Raw genomic sequence first — 19,449 nt, 5'->3', positions numbered from 1 at the left:
TCTCCTGTGCAGCCTGGTGCTGGGAAGAACACATCCCGACGTTACCTTTAGGGCTGAGGGGATGGAAGGGTGGTATCCCAGTTCTAGTATGGGGGGAGCATCCCCACCTGGACTCTGCCAGATGTGACCCTTCAAAGAGATACAACACTGGATCACTCATTACCTTGTGGATGGAGTCAATTTTGGGGGTGGGAGTGGAGGACATGATACCAGTGTTGGAGGGACACCATGTCAGTGTTGGGGTTGGAGGCATCATGGCAAGAATTGGAGGCTGAGGAGAGCCTAAAATCCCATCAGTAATTCTTTCTGAATACCTGTTTGGATTTCACTCTGACCATGGCTGTTCCAGCTCCTGACAAAAGGCATCTTTGAAGGTGAGTTTGGAAAATTAAAGCACACAGCCCCCCAAAGTCTGGTACCCCCCAGAAGCTTCTGCGTGCCTGGGTGACCTTGCCTGTTTCCAGCTTGGTTGAGGGCAGTTGACAAGTGCAGGTTGTGTGAGATTGTCCGCATTCTCCTGAGCTAGAACATTCTTCAGTGTTCCTTCCTACTGGTGATGTTATAAGAACCCCTCCACTGATCACCTGTTAAGCTGTACCTAGAGAATTGCTGTGCCTGTGATGGGGGGGGGGGAAATCTGTGACTGTGCAGCATGATCAGCTCCCCAGAGTGGGCAATGTGCCCACCCCACAGAACTGTTCCAGATCCAGAGGGTATTCCTTGTGGGGGGGCGTGATCAAGGAATTCAGCACATTTTTTTTGTTGTTGTTGTTGTTGTTGACTACTCGGAAGTGCCCATGTCCACATGTTGGGGAAGGTAGACTTCCAGAGGGGAGTTCTAGGGATATTTTTCTGCAAAGGGGGTGATGGGTCAGATCTATTTGGGAGGCTCTGAGTGAGAATTGGGATTTTTTGGGGAAACATTGGCATGGTGGGGCTCACTGAAGCCCCCCACTCTTTGCCCTTCTCCCGAGTTCACTTTCCGTGGCTCTTATCTATGCCTGACTTCATTGCAGCTCCTATGAACTGGCTGTAGGGCTCAGGCTCCAGCTGGGGGGCTTCTGGAGGGGGGTCACTCTCTCCCCTCCTCCCTCTTGTAGCCTCTAGTACTGTTCTTTTCTTTGAGTGGTTCAAAAATAAAATCTAGGAGTGCAGTGATAGCACCATGGATAGGGTGTTTGCCTTGCACACTGCTGACCGGGGTTCAATTTCTGGCATCTCATCTGGTTCCTCAAGCCTGCCAGGATTGATTTCAGAGTGCAGATCCAGGAGTAAGTCCTAGTGTGTGGTCTACTGGGTGTGGTCCAAAAAAACCAAAATAAAACAAAATAAAATCTACAGGGGCTTCCGTAGAGATGGGACAGTGGATGAGGTACTTGCTGAAATTTTTCAGGAGGCTGCAGTGGCCCTCGGCACTGATTTGATACAGGGCACCATGTAGGTTCCCCCAAGCATTGAAAGTTTGGGGCCAGGTTTGGATTCTTCTCTTCCTACTTCCAAATAAAACACAGAAAAAATAGAATGTATAGTGAAGTTAATCTAGACTGTTTAGCTTGTTTAGACTGATTTTTTTTTTACTGAGTAGCTGTCCTTCTGGGCTGCCACTTTGGCAGAATTTCTGCTATTGAGACAAAGAACATTCTCGCGTTTCCATTTCTGTTTTTATGTGGGGACACTGGCCTTTCTGCAAATCAGGCACTGGGACTTTTGCTACAGTGGATCTAGTGCTGCCACTAGGGATTTGAGTTAGTGCTTAAATTTCCTTTGGATCTGGGGGTGACACCGGCAGAGTTCAGAGATCACACCTATCTCTGCACTTAGGAATAAATTCTGTTGGGTTCAGGATACCCTGTGGGATGCTGGGGACTGAACCAGGTTGGCTGCATGCAAGGCCAGTGCCTCCCTGCTGTACTGTGTCTTCCTGCCCTTTCCTTTTGGAAAATAGAGGCAGATGTGGCTGTTCCTTGTGCTTTGGGGGAAACTCCCTCCTTCTTTTCCACACAGCCACAGCACCTGGTCTCCTAAGTGGTGCCACTAGTGGTCCCTGAAGCCTCACCTTCACACTGTCACTCATCATCTCCTGGTTTGTGGGAAACAGTAGCTGAGAGATGTTTGCAGCAGGCTTGATTGAGGATGTGTTACAATAGGCACTGAATTCTGTGCTAAAACAGTGGGAATTCTTCACCCTGTAAATTCTCCAGGCCACAGTCTGTTGGGACTACTGTTTGTGTGTACTTGTCTGTCTTACAAAATTTTCCTTTTTTTTGGAAGTGGAAGTTGCTGGAGATGAAATATAGTACTTTCATGCATGTGAAACAGGTGTGTGACCACTGGCCACTTTACTTTTGACTTTTACCCCTCCTTCTATAAATGTGGCAATCAAGGGTAAAATGAACAGAACAGGCTCCCTCGGGACCCTGATTATCTTGTAGTCCTGCTTTTCTGATAGGCTCGTGGCCTTGCTGCCTTTTCTCCATCCAGTTTAGCCTACTCACTCCATGTTTGGGGAAGTTGCAGAGGCAGAGCCTGTCTAGTTTCTCTGTCTAGTTTGTTTCTAGGGCCATGCCTGCTGATGCCTGGGGGATACTCCCAGGTAAGTGCTCAGGAGTTGGTGGATAGACCCAGGATCTGTGGCTGTTGGTGGACAGTCCTGGGATCTATGGCTGTTTTTCAGCTGTGGCTGGCCTGGATGTGCCTGCAGTTTTGGGGGGTTCTGGGTCTTATTCTTCCACCAAGGATCTCAGGGAACTGTGGACGCTGTGTCAAGGGTGGAGGGGGGCAGTGCTCTGAGTCTGCTCTGTTTGCTGCTGCGATGGGGGATCTTGCAATCAACTGGAGGGTGTGGGAAAAGAAGGAGCCCCTAGGGTCCCCCAGCTGTGGCTAGAGGGGAAGGAACAGGGGACAGAGGTGAAGGGTGCAGAGATAGGGCCCTGCCGTGGGCTGGCTCACTGGGGTCCGCCTGATGCTGTTACAGCTGTTCCTCCTCCCTGTGGTATTTATAGAGGATGCAGGAGGGGCTCTCTGATCCCTAAATTCCAGAGTGAGCAGGAATCCTCCAGAAAACACCTATTCCCCCTGGAGACTTTATCTTTGAGCAGGGAGTTTGGAGGAGGTATTGGGAGCACCGTGGTGCTGGGACCCCCTGAAAAAGTGTGTGAGGCACTGGGTGAGCTGCCTGAACCCCTGGAAGCAGCACTGCCTGTATGCAGGGGTGGGAAAACTGAGGCTGGCTGAGGGGCCATGCAAGGGGTGACTGGTAAATGAACTAGGCCGTGTGCAAGGGACAGGTGTTTCTGGGTGCCAGGGGTTCCCATGGTACCTTCATAAACTGAATTTCTGTTCCTAGTTGATGCTGAGCCCCCACCTGGGTGGCCCAGGACACCCCATTTCCAGGGTGCAACCTTAGAGTGAATCAGAGGGAAGATGGGATTGAGGGGTAGTAGTGGGTCAGCATGGGGGAGTCAGTGGCCTTCCTTCTCAGCTCTGCACTGGTAAAGGACCTGCGCTCTCTGGGGGACCCCGCTGTGCTTTCTTGGGAGGTCCTCTCCCTTTCCTAACCTGTCAGGGGTTCCTCCCAAGGAGTGTCCCCTTTAGTAGTTAGACGCGGTCATTGCCTCAGGGTGGGGATCACGTGTCCCAGCTGCAGGCCCCGGGTTCTGCTTCCCCTGTCTGGGCTGTGAATGATGCCTCAACCTTCCTGCGGGTTGCAGGTGAGCCCCATTGAGCAACAGGTGGGCTGAAGACAGAGAACAGAACCATGTGCCCTGTGTGGGCTTGTGAATCTCCTGGGCTTACTGTCCACTTGGGGTGACATAGGGAAAGGAGGTGCTTCAGGAGTCAGCACTCTTGGGGGCTGGAGCAATAGCACAGCAGGGAGCGTGCTTGCCTTGCACACGGCCTATTAAGTTCGATCCCCGGCATCCCATATGGTTCCTTAAGTCTGCCAGGAGTGATTTCTGAGCACAGAGCTAGGAGTAAGTAGCCTTTGAGCATCACTGTGTGTTCCCTCCTTCCTGGGCCCAGGGCCCCGATTTGGAGCCAGTTCCATGTGTGCACACCTGGACTCAGGTGAGGAGAAGGTGCAGTGATCGCTCCAGAGTCAGAGATGGTGACATAGGGATGGGCTTCCTCAGGGCAGTGAGTGAGCTGGGAATCTGTGCTGTGAGTCTGGGCTGGGAGCCCCTTGAAATGTTCATGCTGGCCAGAGACGTGATGGTGGAAGTTCAGCTGCACAGGCTGGGAGGTGCTCAACAGGGTGAGCACACGTTCCGCATGTGGGAGCCCCAAGTTTCCTCTCAGCAACTGCCCAGTCCTTCAGCATCACTGAGGGATACCCAAAACCAAAGGTAAGTAAAAGACAAGGCATGTAGAACACACTAAGTGCTTCCAAAAGAGGGGTCCTGGGGGGCTGGAGAGATAAAACAGCAAGGAGGGCATTTGCCTTACATGTGCCTGACCTCGGTTTGATTCCCAACATCTCATATAATTTCATATGATCTGCCAGGGAAGATCCCTGAGTGTAGAACCAGGAGTAAGCTCTGAGAATTGCCAGGTGTGGCCCCCTAACTACTGAAAAATTCTCGAACAAGAGGGGTGTTAGGGGAATAGATGCTGGATTGGGGGTGCTCTTTGGTTTCCATAGGCCTCTGGGCCCTGAGGGAGTGCAGATGCAGTTCTCCCATTCTCAAATTCCGGGGTTCCCAGGCAGGCTGATTTCAGGAGTCCTGGATCACCCTGCACCTTCAGTCGCCCACACATGGCCCCAACTGAGATTGTTCTTCCGCCCTGGGGAGTGTCTCATCCACTCAGAAGCAACCTTAAGGAGACACCTTGTGGTGAATCTGTTCCATCCCCCAGGCCCCATCTTCGGGTTGGGGCTCCCCTGGTACTTTACACAAGCTGGTCCCAGGGAGTCTTTCTCCTCCATGTCTGGGCACTTGAGGAAGAGGTGAGGAGGAAAGGCAGTGGAGGAAGCTAATGGAAGAGGCACTTTCCTTCCATCTTTCTGTCTCTGTCACTCTGGCATGCTGGGGAGCTGACAGACTCAGCTTGGGGTCCTCCTGCCTGACCCCATCTCCCCATCCTTCATATCTGTGCATCTTGGCTGCCATTCTCATGTGGCAGAGCTGGGGACTTAGTGAGCTGAGCTGGGCTCAGGGCAGTGACCTCTGTCATGAGTGTCCAGCCCAAGTATGGGACTGGGTAGCAGGTGACAGTGAAGGCCTACGCCCTTCACATCCGATTTATAGGACGAACTGTGACTCACACTGCTAGGTCTGCACATCTTCCCTTGAACATGTGTGTGATTGAGGGGTGAGGAGGGATGATAATTCTGCCACATGCTGCCTGAGGGGTTGAGGCTTAAACCACATTCTTTATTCTTTGGTTTTTGGGTCACACCTGGCATTGTTCAGGGGTTCCTCCTAGCTCTGATCTCAGGAATCACTCCCAGCGGTGCTTAAGGAACCATATGGGATATCGGAGATATAACCCAGGTCTGCTGCTTGGAAGACAAACACGGCCCCACTGTCCTATCACTCTAGCCCCCCGGGGCCATCCACATTCTTGATGCTAATTGGCATGCCCAAGCGCCCAAGGCTGAGTCTTCCTGAGTAACTTTGCGTTGATCTTTATGGTGCTTGCGGTGACACTGGGCAGCCAGTTTAGTCCAACAAACTGGCGACAACAAGGGAAGCAATTGAGTCCAGTCCATGGAAGAGAGATGAGTGTGACTCCTGAATTAATTCAGGAGTGCAGGTACCTACATGATAAGGGTTGGCACTGAGATGGACAGGGTGGGAGGAGTTATGCAGCAGGGGCATCCGAAGGAGATGGAGAGTTGGTGGACCCTCAGCTTAATGGCGTTGGAAGCATCCAAGGGATACCTGAGGGGCCATCGGCAGCCAAGGGTGTCCCCTAGGAAGCCATAGACTCTTTGTTACTTGAGGCTTTTTTACTTTTTTTCTTGTTATGATTTCTGGGTCACACCTGGCTGTGCTCAGGGCTCACTCCTGGTGGTGCTCTGGGAACCATTTGGGATGCCAGAGAGAACCAAGATGACTGAGTGCATGGCAAACGCCCTCCCCACTGTACTATCGCTCAGTGGGAGATGATTGGCTGGCTGGAGATAGAACCGTGAAGTGATTGGTCAGAAATGTTTGGGGGGGGAGGAACCATGTTTGCAGAGGCTCAAACTTAGCAAGTGGACTCAGAGTTAGGGTGAATCCATCCAAGTCTGCAGATATTCTCCCTCCTTCTCCTCCTCATCCTTGCCACCTCCTACCCGCATGGGCTCTGCTACGGTGATTTTGTCAACTTCTTGGAGCTGGCCCAAACTCAGTCCACAGACCTTAAAAATATAATAATCGGGCCCATTACAGGAGAAGGATGTGCCAGCCCAGCCCAGCAGACACAGGACCAGCCTCCGGGTTCCCGCTGGGCATTGCCTGCTGCTCCAGAGAATAGGGAAGGCTTGGCGAGCATGTGGGCTTTTATTCTTTGATGCTCAGCAGAGAAATTTTTCAAAAGCACGTTGTCGTTAAGGAACATTGCTGTATGATTATGATTTTTGGGTTTTGGGGCAGAACAATAGTGGAGAGATGGAGCCGGCCCACGTGCTTGTTTCTGGGATGTTTCTTTCTCTTGCTGGCTCAGCCCGCAGCACACAGTGAGGATGAGGGGGAGCTGACTGGGCTCCAGGGACTAAACCTCCATAGAGAGGGCGCCTGGGAGGAGGAAAGTGAGGGCCCTTCTCTGACCTGCAGTTTCTTGCCTAAATAAGTGTCCTAGTCTCCATGGCAGGGCTGCTGCTCCTAGGACCCGGCCTTTCTATGACTTGCCCACATTTTGCTCTTCTCATAGGTCAGCCTGGCCGTCATTCTCCTCTGTGTCCATCCATCCCTTCCCCCCCCTTTGCCACCCCCTGCCTTCTCTGTTAAATCATCTTGGTTCAGCATGGAGGGTGGTGTTTGGGGGTTGGGAATGGGTAGCGTGTCTGTGTTGTTGTGCACCCCATTATTCATATACCCCAAAACCCATACATCTCATCATTCTTACATGCCATCATACATGTACCTCATCACCCATCCACCCCATCATCCATGCATTCCTCATCCACACCCATCACCCTTCCACTCCATCACCCATCTATTCCATCAACCAATCACCCCATCACCCATGCACCTCATCACCCACCACCCCATCACCCTGCACCCCATTTTTCATGTACTTCCATCTTTTTTTTTTGGGTTTTTGGGTCTCACCGGGCAGTGCTCAGGGGTTACTCCTGGTTCCATGCTCAGGAATTGCTCCTGGCAAGCACAGGGGACCATATGGGACCCCGGGATTTGAACTGATGACCTTCTGTATGAAAGGCAAATGCCTTACCTCCATGCTATCTCTCCAACCCCATGTACTTCCATCTTTAATGCAACCATCACCCATCCACCCTATCACCCAGTCATCTCCATGTCCTTATGCTCATGGATCTTGGGGCTCATGTTTGCTCAGAACATGGTATCAGGTCATCCCCCCTTGGCAGCTGCCCTAGTTCCTAGGGCTGACTCAGAGGCAGGCTGTATGTTGGGATGGTGGTCCCAATCTGCCCCAGTTGTGGGGTCCCCCAGCAGTTGCTAGCTTCCTGGGCGTTTACCTGCTGCAGTTGCTTCTCAGGCAGAGTCAAGCCGGGTCTTGTCTTTATGTCCTGAAAGAAAATAGATCTTTTTTTGTGGAGCTTTTTGGATCTAAACATAGGTCTTGATCTGATTATTTCTGGAGAGAGGAGAGCAATATTAAATCTTTAACGATGGATCTTTGTACCCTGAAGTTTGCCGATGGAAATTTATGGGTTCTTGGCCAGGCTGTGAGTGAGACTTAGCAGGGGTGTGACCAGGGCAGGAAGGGAAAGCACATCATTTTGTACGGCAGGATGGGGAGATGGCAGATTCTTGATGATGGGGTTCCTTTAATGGCACTTCCTTCTTGTCCAGCCATACTCTTTCCTCCCTCCCTTCATTTTTTCTCTCTCTTCCTTCTTTTCCTTCTTTCCCTCTCTTCCTCCCTTTCCTCTTTTCCCTCCCTCCCTGCCTTCCCTCCCTTCCTCCCTTCTACTTTCTATCCACCTATCCAAAGAACCATAATGTATTATTTTTATTAATATTATTTTTTTTGTTTGTTTTTGGATCACACCAGCAGTGCTCAGGGGTTACTCCTGGCTCTCTGCTTAGAAATCACTCCTGGCAGGCACAGGGGACCAACCATATGGGATGCCAGGATTCAGACCACCATCCTTCTGTATGCAAGGCAAATGCCTTACCTCCATGCTATCTCTCCAGCCCCCTTTAATATTATTATTATTTATTTATTGGTGGTTCACCTGGTGATGCTCAGGGCTTACTTCTGACTCTACTCAGGAATCACTCCTGGCAGTGCTTGGGGTAATACATGTGATGCTGGAAATGAAACCTGGGCCAACCATGTGCCAAGTACCTGCCTCCCTTGTTCCATTTACTCTTTGGCCCCCCATTGAGCATTGTGAAGCACTTGTAGAGAGCCTCCAGGGTTAAACCGATGCTGAGCCTGTGGGGACTAGGACTCTTCTGGGCTACTCCTGTGTTGGAGACTGTCAGTCCAGGCTTAGCAAGGAGTGAGATGGCAGGCATCACATCCTGCTAACAGGGGCAAGGGGACTCTGGTTTGGGAGGACAGGCTGAGAAGCCTTTTCCTGAGGGCAAAAGTGATGCAGATTGTCAGCCGTGCAGAGATGAGAAGCGTCTGCTCCTAATTATTAGCAATCCCCAGTGAGTCACGAAGGATTCGCTCTTGTGTCCCTAAGCAGTTTTCTAAATGTGGGGCTAGAAAGATGAGGCTCGAGTTTCCTGTTGAGACAGTCTGGGCCTCTGGATCTGGGCCTCTGGATCCTTGTCCCCAAGCCCAGCACTGTCTGGCAGGACAGCAGGACAAGAGCCTGATATGGCCAGACTTAGTACAAAGCAACATCCTGAGTGGCCAGAGCAGATCTAGGAAGGAGGTGCAGCAGTTCCCCAGGGCTCAGTCCCTCTTGCTCCAGGACACATGTGCCATTGCATGGCCTCAGCTGCCATTGGATCTTGTCATTTCATAACAATAGCAACAACAACAACAACAACAACATGAAAACAACCTCAAGTTTATGTAACATGTTTAGTATAGTCTTAATTTTATTTTTCTTTTTTACTTCTGTGCACAAATTTGCTACATTGCCACCGGAATAATCCCTGAGCATTCTTGGTTGTGGGGCCTCCCAACATCATAACCTTACTTGAAAAAATATACATCTGTCCGTCTCCTCGGGGTGTGCCCCCCTGCTCTGCCTCCTAGTGGTCCCCACAGTGCCTTCCTGCCACTTCCTAGCATCCTTCCTTATGTCCTGGTTCACCTTGGAGTTCCCCAACTCTCTCTTGCTCTCTGGGGTGACAGCACTTATCCTGACAACTGCCCCATGCAGAGCTGAGAAGCAGATTCCCCTTTTCCCTCACTCTGGCCACCCCATTCACTGGTACTCCTGGCATGTGTGAAGTCTGACAGGCATGCCATGGCCGAACATCAGGGTATGTGCCCCCACAAAGGTAGGGGGCTAGGGGTGTTGAGCAGAGGAAACTTATGTTCCTCTGAGTCTGAAACTTTCTGTCCACATCTCTGTGCAGTGACTCCAGGTTTTCTGGGACTTGGATGAGGATGAATTGAGCTTTATGTCAGGCTGGAGTAGAGTCTTCCCATGCACTACCACCATCATGCCGCTGAAATATTGATTCGGAAGCTTTGTCAATGATTTATAGCCCAGATGGTGGCCCCCGGTGTCTGTCTGTCCACACAGTTAGACAAAAGGTCAGCTCCTGTTCCTATTGGCTGGTTGGCACTGGGTACTGCCACTTTCCCATGCCTTCAGGAAGTGGGTGGACATTTTTTTGGGGGGCCAAGGGCTGGAGGAGTGTGAGACTCTCCCTGCTTCTCTCCCAGCACATCTGGTCTGGCTCTTTACCACAGTGTGGGTGCTCAATGGACCTTGAACTCAACAGAGGAAGGAACAACCCAGCATTGGGATTTGACCATGCTGGGGGGACTCAAACCCAGGGCTACCTCTGAACTCTTCCAGGCTTCTCCACAGCTACCAGGAACTCTGGTGGGGAACCCCCAGGACTCTGGTGGCCAGCACAGCCCTCTGACACCGGGTAACCGCATCCAGCTGACGACCCTGTGCGTGCGTCTCAGCCATTAGTTAGAATTTCATGAATTTAGAACTGATTGGTCGAGACTGTCAGACTGTGTTGGAAATGAAGAAAGGATCGATCATTTCCCCCCCCCTCGCCCCCCAGTCTTGCCCAGAGCACTTCCTTTATTGGGGCATTGCTTCTGATCCTGGAAGACAGTTTTTGTACATTTCTGTGTGTGTCTGGGGACTTGAGCATCAGTGCAGGGGGCCCATTTCTGTTGCTTTATTGCTCTTGCAGGCAACTCACTCCTCATTGGAGTCTCTAACCAGATCTCATGAGCAGATCGGAGTGTCACTGGAGTGATGGCTGCGTCCCCAGCAATCTTGCCAAAATGGTTTTGAGTTGAAATTGTGTATTTGTAAATTCTCTTCTTTAAGTATATGGAAGATGACATCATCTCCAAGTAACAGTTATGTCAGTGTTTACAATCCACTTACTGTGTGTGTATATATATATTTATATGTTTTCTCTTACTGCACTAGTTAGAACAGCTGAGGGAATGTTGACTAATGGTGGAAATAGACTTTTTGATCAGCATAGGACTGTGAGTTTAGAATTTCACCTTTAAGACAGATTTTGGTTTAGTGTTATGGTGGAAATTAAATTTTTTTTGGTGGGGGAGATTTGAACTATACCTGGCAGTTCTCATGGCTTACTCTTTTTCCTATGCTCAGGGATCACTCCTGGCAGGCTCATATGGGACTCTATAGGGTGCTGGGGATTGAATCTGGGTTGGCCACATGCAAGGCAAGCATTTTCTTTGCTGTTTCAGCCCTTATGCTGGGAATTATTTTCAGAGTGAATACAGTGTAATACTTTATTTCCTGATTATTTTTGACTAGTACAAAACTTTTGGGTGGGCGAGATGGCTCCAATTTGTGCAAGGAACATACATGTCACATATGGGTTTGAGCCCTGGCCCTATGTGGTCGCCCTGGGAGGTGGCCCCTGACCACCAAGCCAGGAGTCTCCCCTGAGCATTGCTGGCCAGGCCACCTGAACAGTGTTTGGACACACAATATCCCTGTGCTCTTCATTGTATCTTTGTTCTCCAATACAAGATCTGGTTTCCATGGGGCTGGAGCCATAGCACAGTGGGCAGGGCTCTTACCTTTCATGTAGCCACCTGGCTTATACCCCGACATCCCATAGGGTCCCTTGAGTACTGCCCGGAGCATGTCTAGGCCATGTGGCCTCCAGAGGCCAAGAGAAGACTCTGGTGCCCTGTCTCCTTAGGTGCCTTGGGCCCAGCTTGGCTGCCCTCTACAGTTGGGAACCCAGGAGCGCCCCTCAGCGACTGCATCACTCCCTCAGCAACCTGGGGAGCTGGGCTCCCTCTGAGGGCTCAGAGCAGTGTCCCTGCCTGCTGTGTGTCAGCCCCCTGAGAGTGGGCAGCCCCTGCTCATTGACATCTATCTAATCTTGGGGCTGGGAAGGAAGGGGCCATCAACCTGTGAGAGAGGTCAGGGCACCTCATCAGGCTTGGGCTTCTCTCATCCCTTGATTTGGAGGAGCTGGTGCTGCTATTGGCTTTGTTGGTGTAGCAGATTGGGGAGGTGGTATTAATGCTGGTGGGGGGCTGTGGGGGTAAGGGTGGGGGTGGTGGTTGTTTTGGGGGGGGTGCTGAGTGATGGTGTTATGACATTGGTGCTAATGGTTTTGTTAGCATGGGTGCTGGTGGTTTGGTGGTGAAGATGCTGATGTTGGTAGTCTCGGTGCTGGTGGTTGGCGGCGATGCTGATGTAGTGTTGGTGCTGATGGTTTTGGTGACTCTGGTGCTCATGGTTTGCTGGTGCAGGTGCTGCTGTGGTTGCAGCTGATTGGAGCAGGGGCCCTGGTGGTGCCGGAGTTTGACAGTCAGGGCTGTGTCTGGGTTCCCCCACCCCTGCAGCTCAGCTCTGCACATCATTTCTATGTCTCATGGGTGCAGACCTGGAGGCACGGCCAGTGTGAGTGGCTCTCGCTCACAGATCGTTTGAAGATTATTGAATGGCTGCTCGGAAAGCACCCGACGCGCTGCTGCGACCGATGGAAACCACAGAGTGTGAAGCTGGGCTGCCCCAGAGCTTCGTGATCATAGCTGTTGCCAGCCACCTGATGGTGACGAGCAAGGGAGCACCAAAGGTCATGATGGTCTTCAAGGCTTGCAGAGTCCGTGTGCAGAGAAGCTGCTCCCGGTGTTTTGTGCATGATTTGAAAACAGGACAAATGGTGTTTTTGAACTCTTGAGGCATCTCAGGTCCACTGAGTACCAGTCAGTTACTCAGGGCTGACTCCTGGCTCTGCACTCAGGGATCACGAACCTGGGTCAGACACAGAAGCTCAGTGCCCTCCCCTCTGTCCTGTTACACCGACCCCAGGCTCCATCTTTCAGAATGGCAACCATTTTATGTTATTAATTAACTTTTATTGCTCTGATATATGTTTCATTTCAGATAACTTAGTAAGTTCTTAAATAAAAAGACCTCAGTGCCTCGTTTGAGGAAGCCTAGAGCTGGCCAGTGTTTGCTTTAGGGGAAACAGTATCCTGGTTTCCTCATACTTGTGGCCCAAAAGACAAGTGACAAATCAACCTGCACTTGTAAGACACTTTGCTGGGTCCCACTGCACCCAAGAGCAGTGCACAGTGGGGACAGATCAGAGCATGAATCAGTCCTCCAGTAAGTGCATCCCCCCATACCCCTCTTCCCAGAAGTCCACTAGCCATGGGCATGGTCTGTCTGAGCCCCTGGGGTTCTGTGGATGTGTCCAGTTCTAATCGATGGACTTAGGCAGAGCAGCCTGCTCCGGACTGGTGCTATTCTGGAGTCCACTGTGTGACCATTAGAGGCACAGCTGCCTTGCATCCTTGTGTTAGTTAAGTCTCTGCTCTGCCCACTCAGACCAGCTCCCAAAGAATAGTTAAACAGCATGATAGGACAGTGAGAAGGGCACTTGCTTTGCAAATGGCCAACCTGGCTTTAATCCTTGGCATGTCATGTGGTTTGTGTGCTGAGTAAAGAACCGGGAATAAGCCCTGAGCATCTGCAGGTGTGGCCACAAAAACAAAACAAACAAACAAACAAACAACAAAACTTCTCTCTATTTATAAGGTGATTTTGATGCCTTTTTTTTACCAAGAGGTCCAAAGAGATTTTTCCCTTAAAGTCTAAGAAGTATAAAACATTATATATATATATATATATATATATATATATAAATATAATACATATGTAATAGTACAATGGAGAGGGCACTTACCTTACAGTTGGCTGACCCAGGTTCACTCTCCAGCATCCCATAGGGTCCTCCCAAGCACTGTCAGCAGTGCTTCCTGAGTCCACAGCTTAGAGTAACCCCTGAACACTGCCAGGGGTGGTCCTTGAGCACAGAGCAGGGAGTAAACCCTGAGCACCAGGTTTGACCCCTCCCCCCAAAGAATAGTTAAACCCTTGTTTAAACTGCATTTGCCAGGCAGCGGGGGTGGGACAAGGAAGAGGCACATTAGAAGTGGGGACAATGATCCTGGAGGGCAGGGCCAGAGGAACTGTCTCCTCCGATCAGCCAATGGCCGATGCCCATGACTAGAGGGCCTTGGTTTGTACTTGGGTGGCAGCGGGGAAACGCCAGGCAGTACAAACAGCTGCAAATTAATGCTCATCTGCAGATTAGCTCAGCACAGCTCAATTACGCTAATGAGCGGTTCCAGCCCCGTTGGAAAACGCCAATTCTGGGCAAGCCCCAGCTGGAGAGCCTCGTGGACACGCCACTGCGGGTGCGACCTGCTGCAGTGGGGCTTCCCAGGCATCTGCTCCCAGGAAGTGGCTGTACGTGACTCGGTGTGCGTCTGCTGCCGCCTTGTCTTTATAGGGTCAATGCCAAACTTGGTTTTGGAGGGGAACACACCTAGGGGTGCTCAGCTAACTCCACACTCAGATCACTCCTGGCGGTGCTGCGGGGACCCTTTGGGATGCCTAGGATCGAACCTGGGGTGGTCATGTGCAAGGCTTGCCCACTGTGCTATGGCTCCAGCTTGCCCTGTGCTTTGTGGCATTAATTGCATCCTGCTCCTCAGTGATGATGAGGAGCCCTCCAATTCTCTTCCTGGACCTTCCCTTTCCCAAGCATCAGCCGCTGGTGTTTACTGACCTGTCTCACTAGTCGTTTGAGCTTTTCCTTCCTAGTATCTCTTCACCAGCCTTTTCCCACCTGCATAGCCTCTGGTTCAGATAGAATCAGCTGCCTTAGGGCTTTGTGATTCCAGCTTCTCTCATAAACCTGGTGATATGTTGAGAATCACTTGCCAGTCACTGCTATTGAGGCCTCCATTGCAGATTACTGGACTCAGTTGCGGGGATGCATCCCCCTTTACAGATGGTCTTTACTGAGCAGTCTTGGGATTGGTTTTGAGGTGGCAATGGGGGGGGGGAGTTGAGGGGGGAACAGCAGGCCCTTTGCAAAGCCACTGGTTGCAATAATCACTTTGAATCACACTGCCACTTTGTGACTTGGCTTTTGAAATGACTTGCCAGGCCACTTTCTAGCGCTATTTTGTCGCCTGGAAACTTCCATGACTCTTCTGTTTTTCACTTGTGTCCAACCATGTTTTCACCTTCTGTGCTGCATGGGGTCAGAGATATTGTGGGTTGAAGGTGCATCACCTGGTGACTGGAAATGACATAATTTTCCTATCTTTGGGGATGCCAAATTCTGTCTGGTCACTGATTTGGACCAGTTTTAGTTGTCTTTTTGTTTTGGGCCACACCCAGCTACATTCAGGGGTTACTCCTAGCTCTGAGCTCAGAAATTGCTTCTGGGGGCCAGAGCAGTGGCACAAGTGGTTAAGGTGTTTGCCATGGATGCACTAACTCAGGACAGACCATGGTTTGATCCCTGGCATTCCATATTATAGAGTTACAGCTCTTAGGATGGGCTTGGATGGTGGAGGACACATGGAGGGACCTTTCTCTGCCACCCCAGGCCATGTGGCTCTGCATCCCCCTTCAGCCGGTGGATATCAGGGTCCAGGAGAGTGGCAGATATAGAACTCACTCACAGGCAGGCTTCCAGAGAGACATCTTTATTTGCCCTGGCCAACATCTATGGCCTATATCATAAACCTATTTAAGCACATGCCATTCTTGGCTTGCCCTGTATCTTAACTTCTTTCAGCCATGTCTCCTCCAACCTCCATGCTGGCAAATCCTTTAATCCCCTGCTCTTCCGGTCAAAGGCCTTATCTAACCTTCCCAAGACCACTCCCAGGAATGGGCAGGTCTTGCAGGTAGTTACACGTAAATGGGGGTGGAGTCACACCATATGGTTCCCCAAGCCAGGAGCAATTTCTGAGCCCATAGCCAGGAGTAACCCCTGAGCATCACCGAGTGTGGCCCAAAAAGCAAAAAAAAAAAAAAAAAAAAAAAAAAAAAATTGCTTCTGGCTGGCTCTGGGGACCAAATGGGATGCTAACAAACACAAATTGTTGTGTTTGTTTAGTTTTGAGCAGTGAATTTTTTTCCTTTTCCTGTCATAAATGAGTACTGGTGAATAGCATGATATGTAAAACTCTATCCTGGCTTTAGAGTCTGGCGTCCTTAAAATCATTTCCTAAAACAGGCAAGAGGGGGCCTGTGTGATAGCACAGTGGGTATGGTGCTGGCCTTGCACATAGCCAACCCAGGTTCCATCCCCAGTATCCCTTAAGGCTCCCAAGAAATGCCAGAAGTGATCCTTGAGTGCAGAGCCATGAGTAACTCAGGAGCATCCTAGGGTGTGACACCCTCCAAATAAATACAATCAAACAAGTGTGCTTGTTGGCTGTTGGCTGCGCCTGTGGACTGTTTGGCATGGCTGAGAAGGACATTCTAAAAGGCCATGTGGCCCTCATCAGCAGTGTCACTCCACTGTCTCAGAATAGCCAAGGAGTGTGACGGAATTATTGTTTCCACCTTGCCCTCGCACTCATGTTTTTCCCCAACTTTCTAGTAGGAACCCTCCCCCAGGACACCTTCCCAACCTTTTCAATTGGGCCAAGCTAAGCGGGTGGATTTAAACAGTTCCTCTAGCCTGCTTTTTCTTCTATCGAGGAGCCCCAGAACTCTGCCAAACCTCCGTGTACTTTCAAGGCCCCCCAGGTGTGACAGTCCCAGGCCTCACTTTCCAGGGTTCATGTGGCTGGTGCTGTCTTCTCGCCCTGACCCTCCCACCCATAAGGGCACCCCGAGGCTCACTCTGCGCCAGGCTCTTCATCAAATATTAACCTCCTCTCCTCCCGGGTCCTTTTATGCTGCCTCTCTGGGAGCCAGGAGCTTATTTGCATAGCTGGCAGGGTGCAAGATAACTTCAGAGCTGGCCAGGAAGAGTCCTGCCTTTGACTTACACTTGGGCCCAATCACCCACACGCAGATCAGGCTCCAAGCCCCGCAGCTTGGTCCAAATGCGCATGACTTGGTACCTTCCGGATTGCCATCCAATCTACATAGATAAACCTGAAAGGATTGCTGCCTGCAGACTCTGTTTTCTGTTTTAATTATTCAAATGCCTTGTCTTGCACTGTCTTACAAAGAGGTGTTCTGGGACGGCTGTGACGCAGAAGGACTCGAAGGAGCAGTGGTTGAATGAGACAGAAAAGTAAAAGGCACTTGATTTTCCGGACTGTACTGTTCACGTTGAGCTGCTCTGCACCTCTTTGTGAAGCGCTGAAGTCATGTCATGGGGCTCATCTTCTGGGCAAGCTGATGTCCTGGTGGTGGGGTCTGGGGTTTGTGTTTTGTCAGTTTTGAAAATTTGCTGTCCCAGAAGACGGGTGCAGGTGTCAGAAATTGGCATATTCAATATGAAGGGGGCACAGAACTGAGTCGGGCCAGTGCTTCTCAGAAAATGGAATGGAGGTCCTAGAACCAGGAAGATCCCTTGATTTAGGATTTCTTTTCCCTGCATTTAGAAGGATTTCCACCAAAACTTTCTAATTTTCTTTTCCTAGTAGAAGATAGAATAGAGGCCCTGGCCCCAAGGATATTTAACATCATTTGAGGACATTTTGGGGATGGGCACAACTATGGAGATGTTCGCCATTCCCCTGAGAAGGTCTTGACATGAGAAAAGTCGCTTGCAGACAGCCCTGAATGGAGGAGGCGGAAGCAGGAGATAGGAGGTGACTGGAGCCCATAGCCAGCTCTTTGGGAGGGGGCACGCACTTATAGAATTCTATACGTGGCTGCCCCATAGCTTATGATGTTGAGGGCACCTGGCATTTCCAGTGGGGAGAAAGGTTGGGCCACTGAGTCTCTCTGAGCTTCTCTTTGGTCTCCCAGATGTGGTTGGTGGTTGGATTTTTCTCTTTGGTCTCTGAGGACAGCGGGCGATGAGACAGGAACAAAGCGGCACCCTTTGGGGCCTGGTCCCCTGGAGAGAGGTGCCCGTCCTACCCTGCAGTACTCATGGACAGTGCTGGGGGCCAGGTGATGCTGTAACTAAACCCCTGGCAGTAGCAAACCACTGGACTATCTCTGGCCCCTGAAAGCTGCCTTACCTGCCTGTGGTCCCAGGATCTCAGAGCAGATGGAGTCCAGGAGAGGTGGAGGGGCCTGTCTGCAGACACTGGCTGAGGCCCAATGTGTGGAAGGCTCTGGCCTGCATCTTCGTGGGTCCCCCCAGGTGCCAGCATTTCTGGCTCTATGCTGGGTCTGGCTACACTAACTCTCTGACGAGAGGGGAAGTGCTGGGTTCCCACAGTTCTCCACACACACACACACACACACACACACACACACACACACACACACACACGCACATGCACATGCACACGCACACACACGTGTATGTGTAGTATTGTAGAGGTAAGAATACACACATGTGTACATGTATGTGATCTCTCTGCCTTGTTAATGAGAGAAAGGGCAGTAGATGGGATATGGGGGCAGACCTGGGTCAGGATCTTTGGTCATCTCTGGGTTAGCTGGGAGGGCCAGACTGGCATGTTTTGCTCCTTGCTGAAGTGAAGCCCAATATGGTTATGTCCAGCCCGGCGGTACCCATGCTGAGCCACCTTTGGTGCCCACTTGCGACTGGCAGCGCCTGGTACCGCCGAGGCTGGGCCTGCTGACCTGGCTCTTCTCCTGCAGCATCCTGGCCACAGCGGGCACCCACTTCAACACACATGTGGACCTGAGGACCCTGCGGGCCGTGCGGGTCCTGAGACCCTTAAAGCTGGTGTCTGGGATCCCTAGTGAGCATCTGCCTGTCTGCCCGTTTGTTGTTTCTCCATCTCTATCTTATTTGTCCATTTATCTGTCTTGTCTTCCTGTCTGTCTCTTTCTCTTGTCTATTAATTTCTATGTCTTGTTCTATGTCTGTCTTTCTCTCTTGTCTGTCCATCTTTTTATGACTTTTCTGTCTCTCTGTCTTATCTTTCTATCCAACAGTTTTTGTCCCTTTATCTGTCTTGTTTGTTTGTGTGCCTTTTCTCAGGTGCCTTTTCTGTGGGTTGGGAGAATTGAGGGGGAGGGAACCACCATGGTGATGCAACGTGGGGTCCAGCACTCCAACATACTATTACACCCTGTTCCATTAAACATTTGAGCAGCTCTGCCTGGATATTTTCAAAACTAGTGGCTGATCTTTCTGGAACTTTTGGAAAGTCAGTCACATTTAGGGATGATGGAAACCCCATACTGCCCTGGTCATTTGATGTTCCCTTGGGTCACCACGGGCTCCACGGGCTATGTGCCATGGACCTAGGGGCCATACCTGAATGTACTTGGGTACATTCAAAGGCCCCCCTCCCCAGTTCACTGTTGGCCACATACCTGTTCACTTGAATTCTTTCCTGGGCTTTTATTTACATTATTTTGTTATGTGGGGTGAGGGTCTTTGTGGAGACCCAAGGCTGCCCACATGTCTAGAGCCCAGCCCCATCCTTCCTCTTCCTATTAAAGATGTTCAGATGTTAATTTCTGTCATCAGCTTCATTGGCCTTTTATGAGCAGAAGCTCTTGGAAAGCAGGGTTACAGGATCCCCGTTGAGCCAGCCCTGCTCCACCCTGTCTCTCCAGCAGTACCTCTGGATGCATTTTGTCACTTTTCCAGCTGCCACTGCAATACTCCACACACAGTGCTCCACCTGGCAGGACTCCGTGGTCTTTTGCTGGCTCCAGGGAGAGGACTTGTGATTAGAGGTTGCTGCGGTTTACTACCCAGCAGAGGCTTGCAGGGCAGGTCC

At 50.8% G+C, this 19,449-nt stretch overlaps 1 protein-coding gene across 1 annotated transcript in view; it reads left to right on the top strand.

The window, feature by feature from the left end:
- The window catches only part of CACNA1E (calcium voltage-gated channel subunit alpha1 E), a 123,878-nt gene that overhangs the window by 24,193 nt on the left and 80,236 nt on the right, over window positions 1-19,449 (top strand). Inside the window, exon 4 of the mRNA XM_049776647.1 lies at window positions 18,353-18,456. Within this exon, the coding sequence (XP_049632604.1) occupies window positions 18,353-18,456 (104 nt within the window). The remainder of the gene's footprint in view (window positions 1-18,352; window positions 18,457-19,449) is intronic.

Source organism: Suncus etruscus, chromosome 7 (assembly GCF_024139225.1).
Source record: "Suncus etruscus isolate mSunEtr1 chromosome 7, mSunEtr1.pri.cur, whole genome shotgun sequence".
Taxonomy (NCBI): Eukaryota; Metazoa; Chordata; class Mammalia; order Eulipotyphla; family Soricidae; genus Suncus; species Suncus etruscus.
This window is presented reverse-complemented; position numbering and strand designations above follow the sequence as displayed.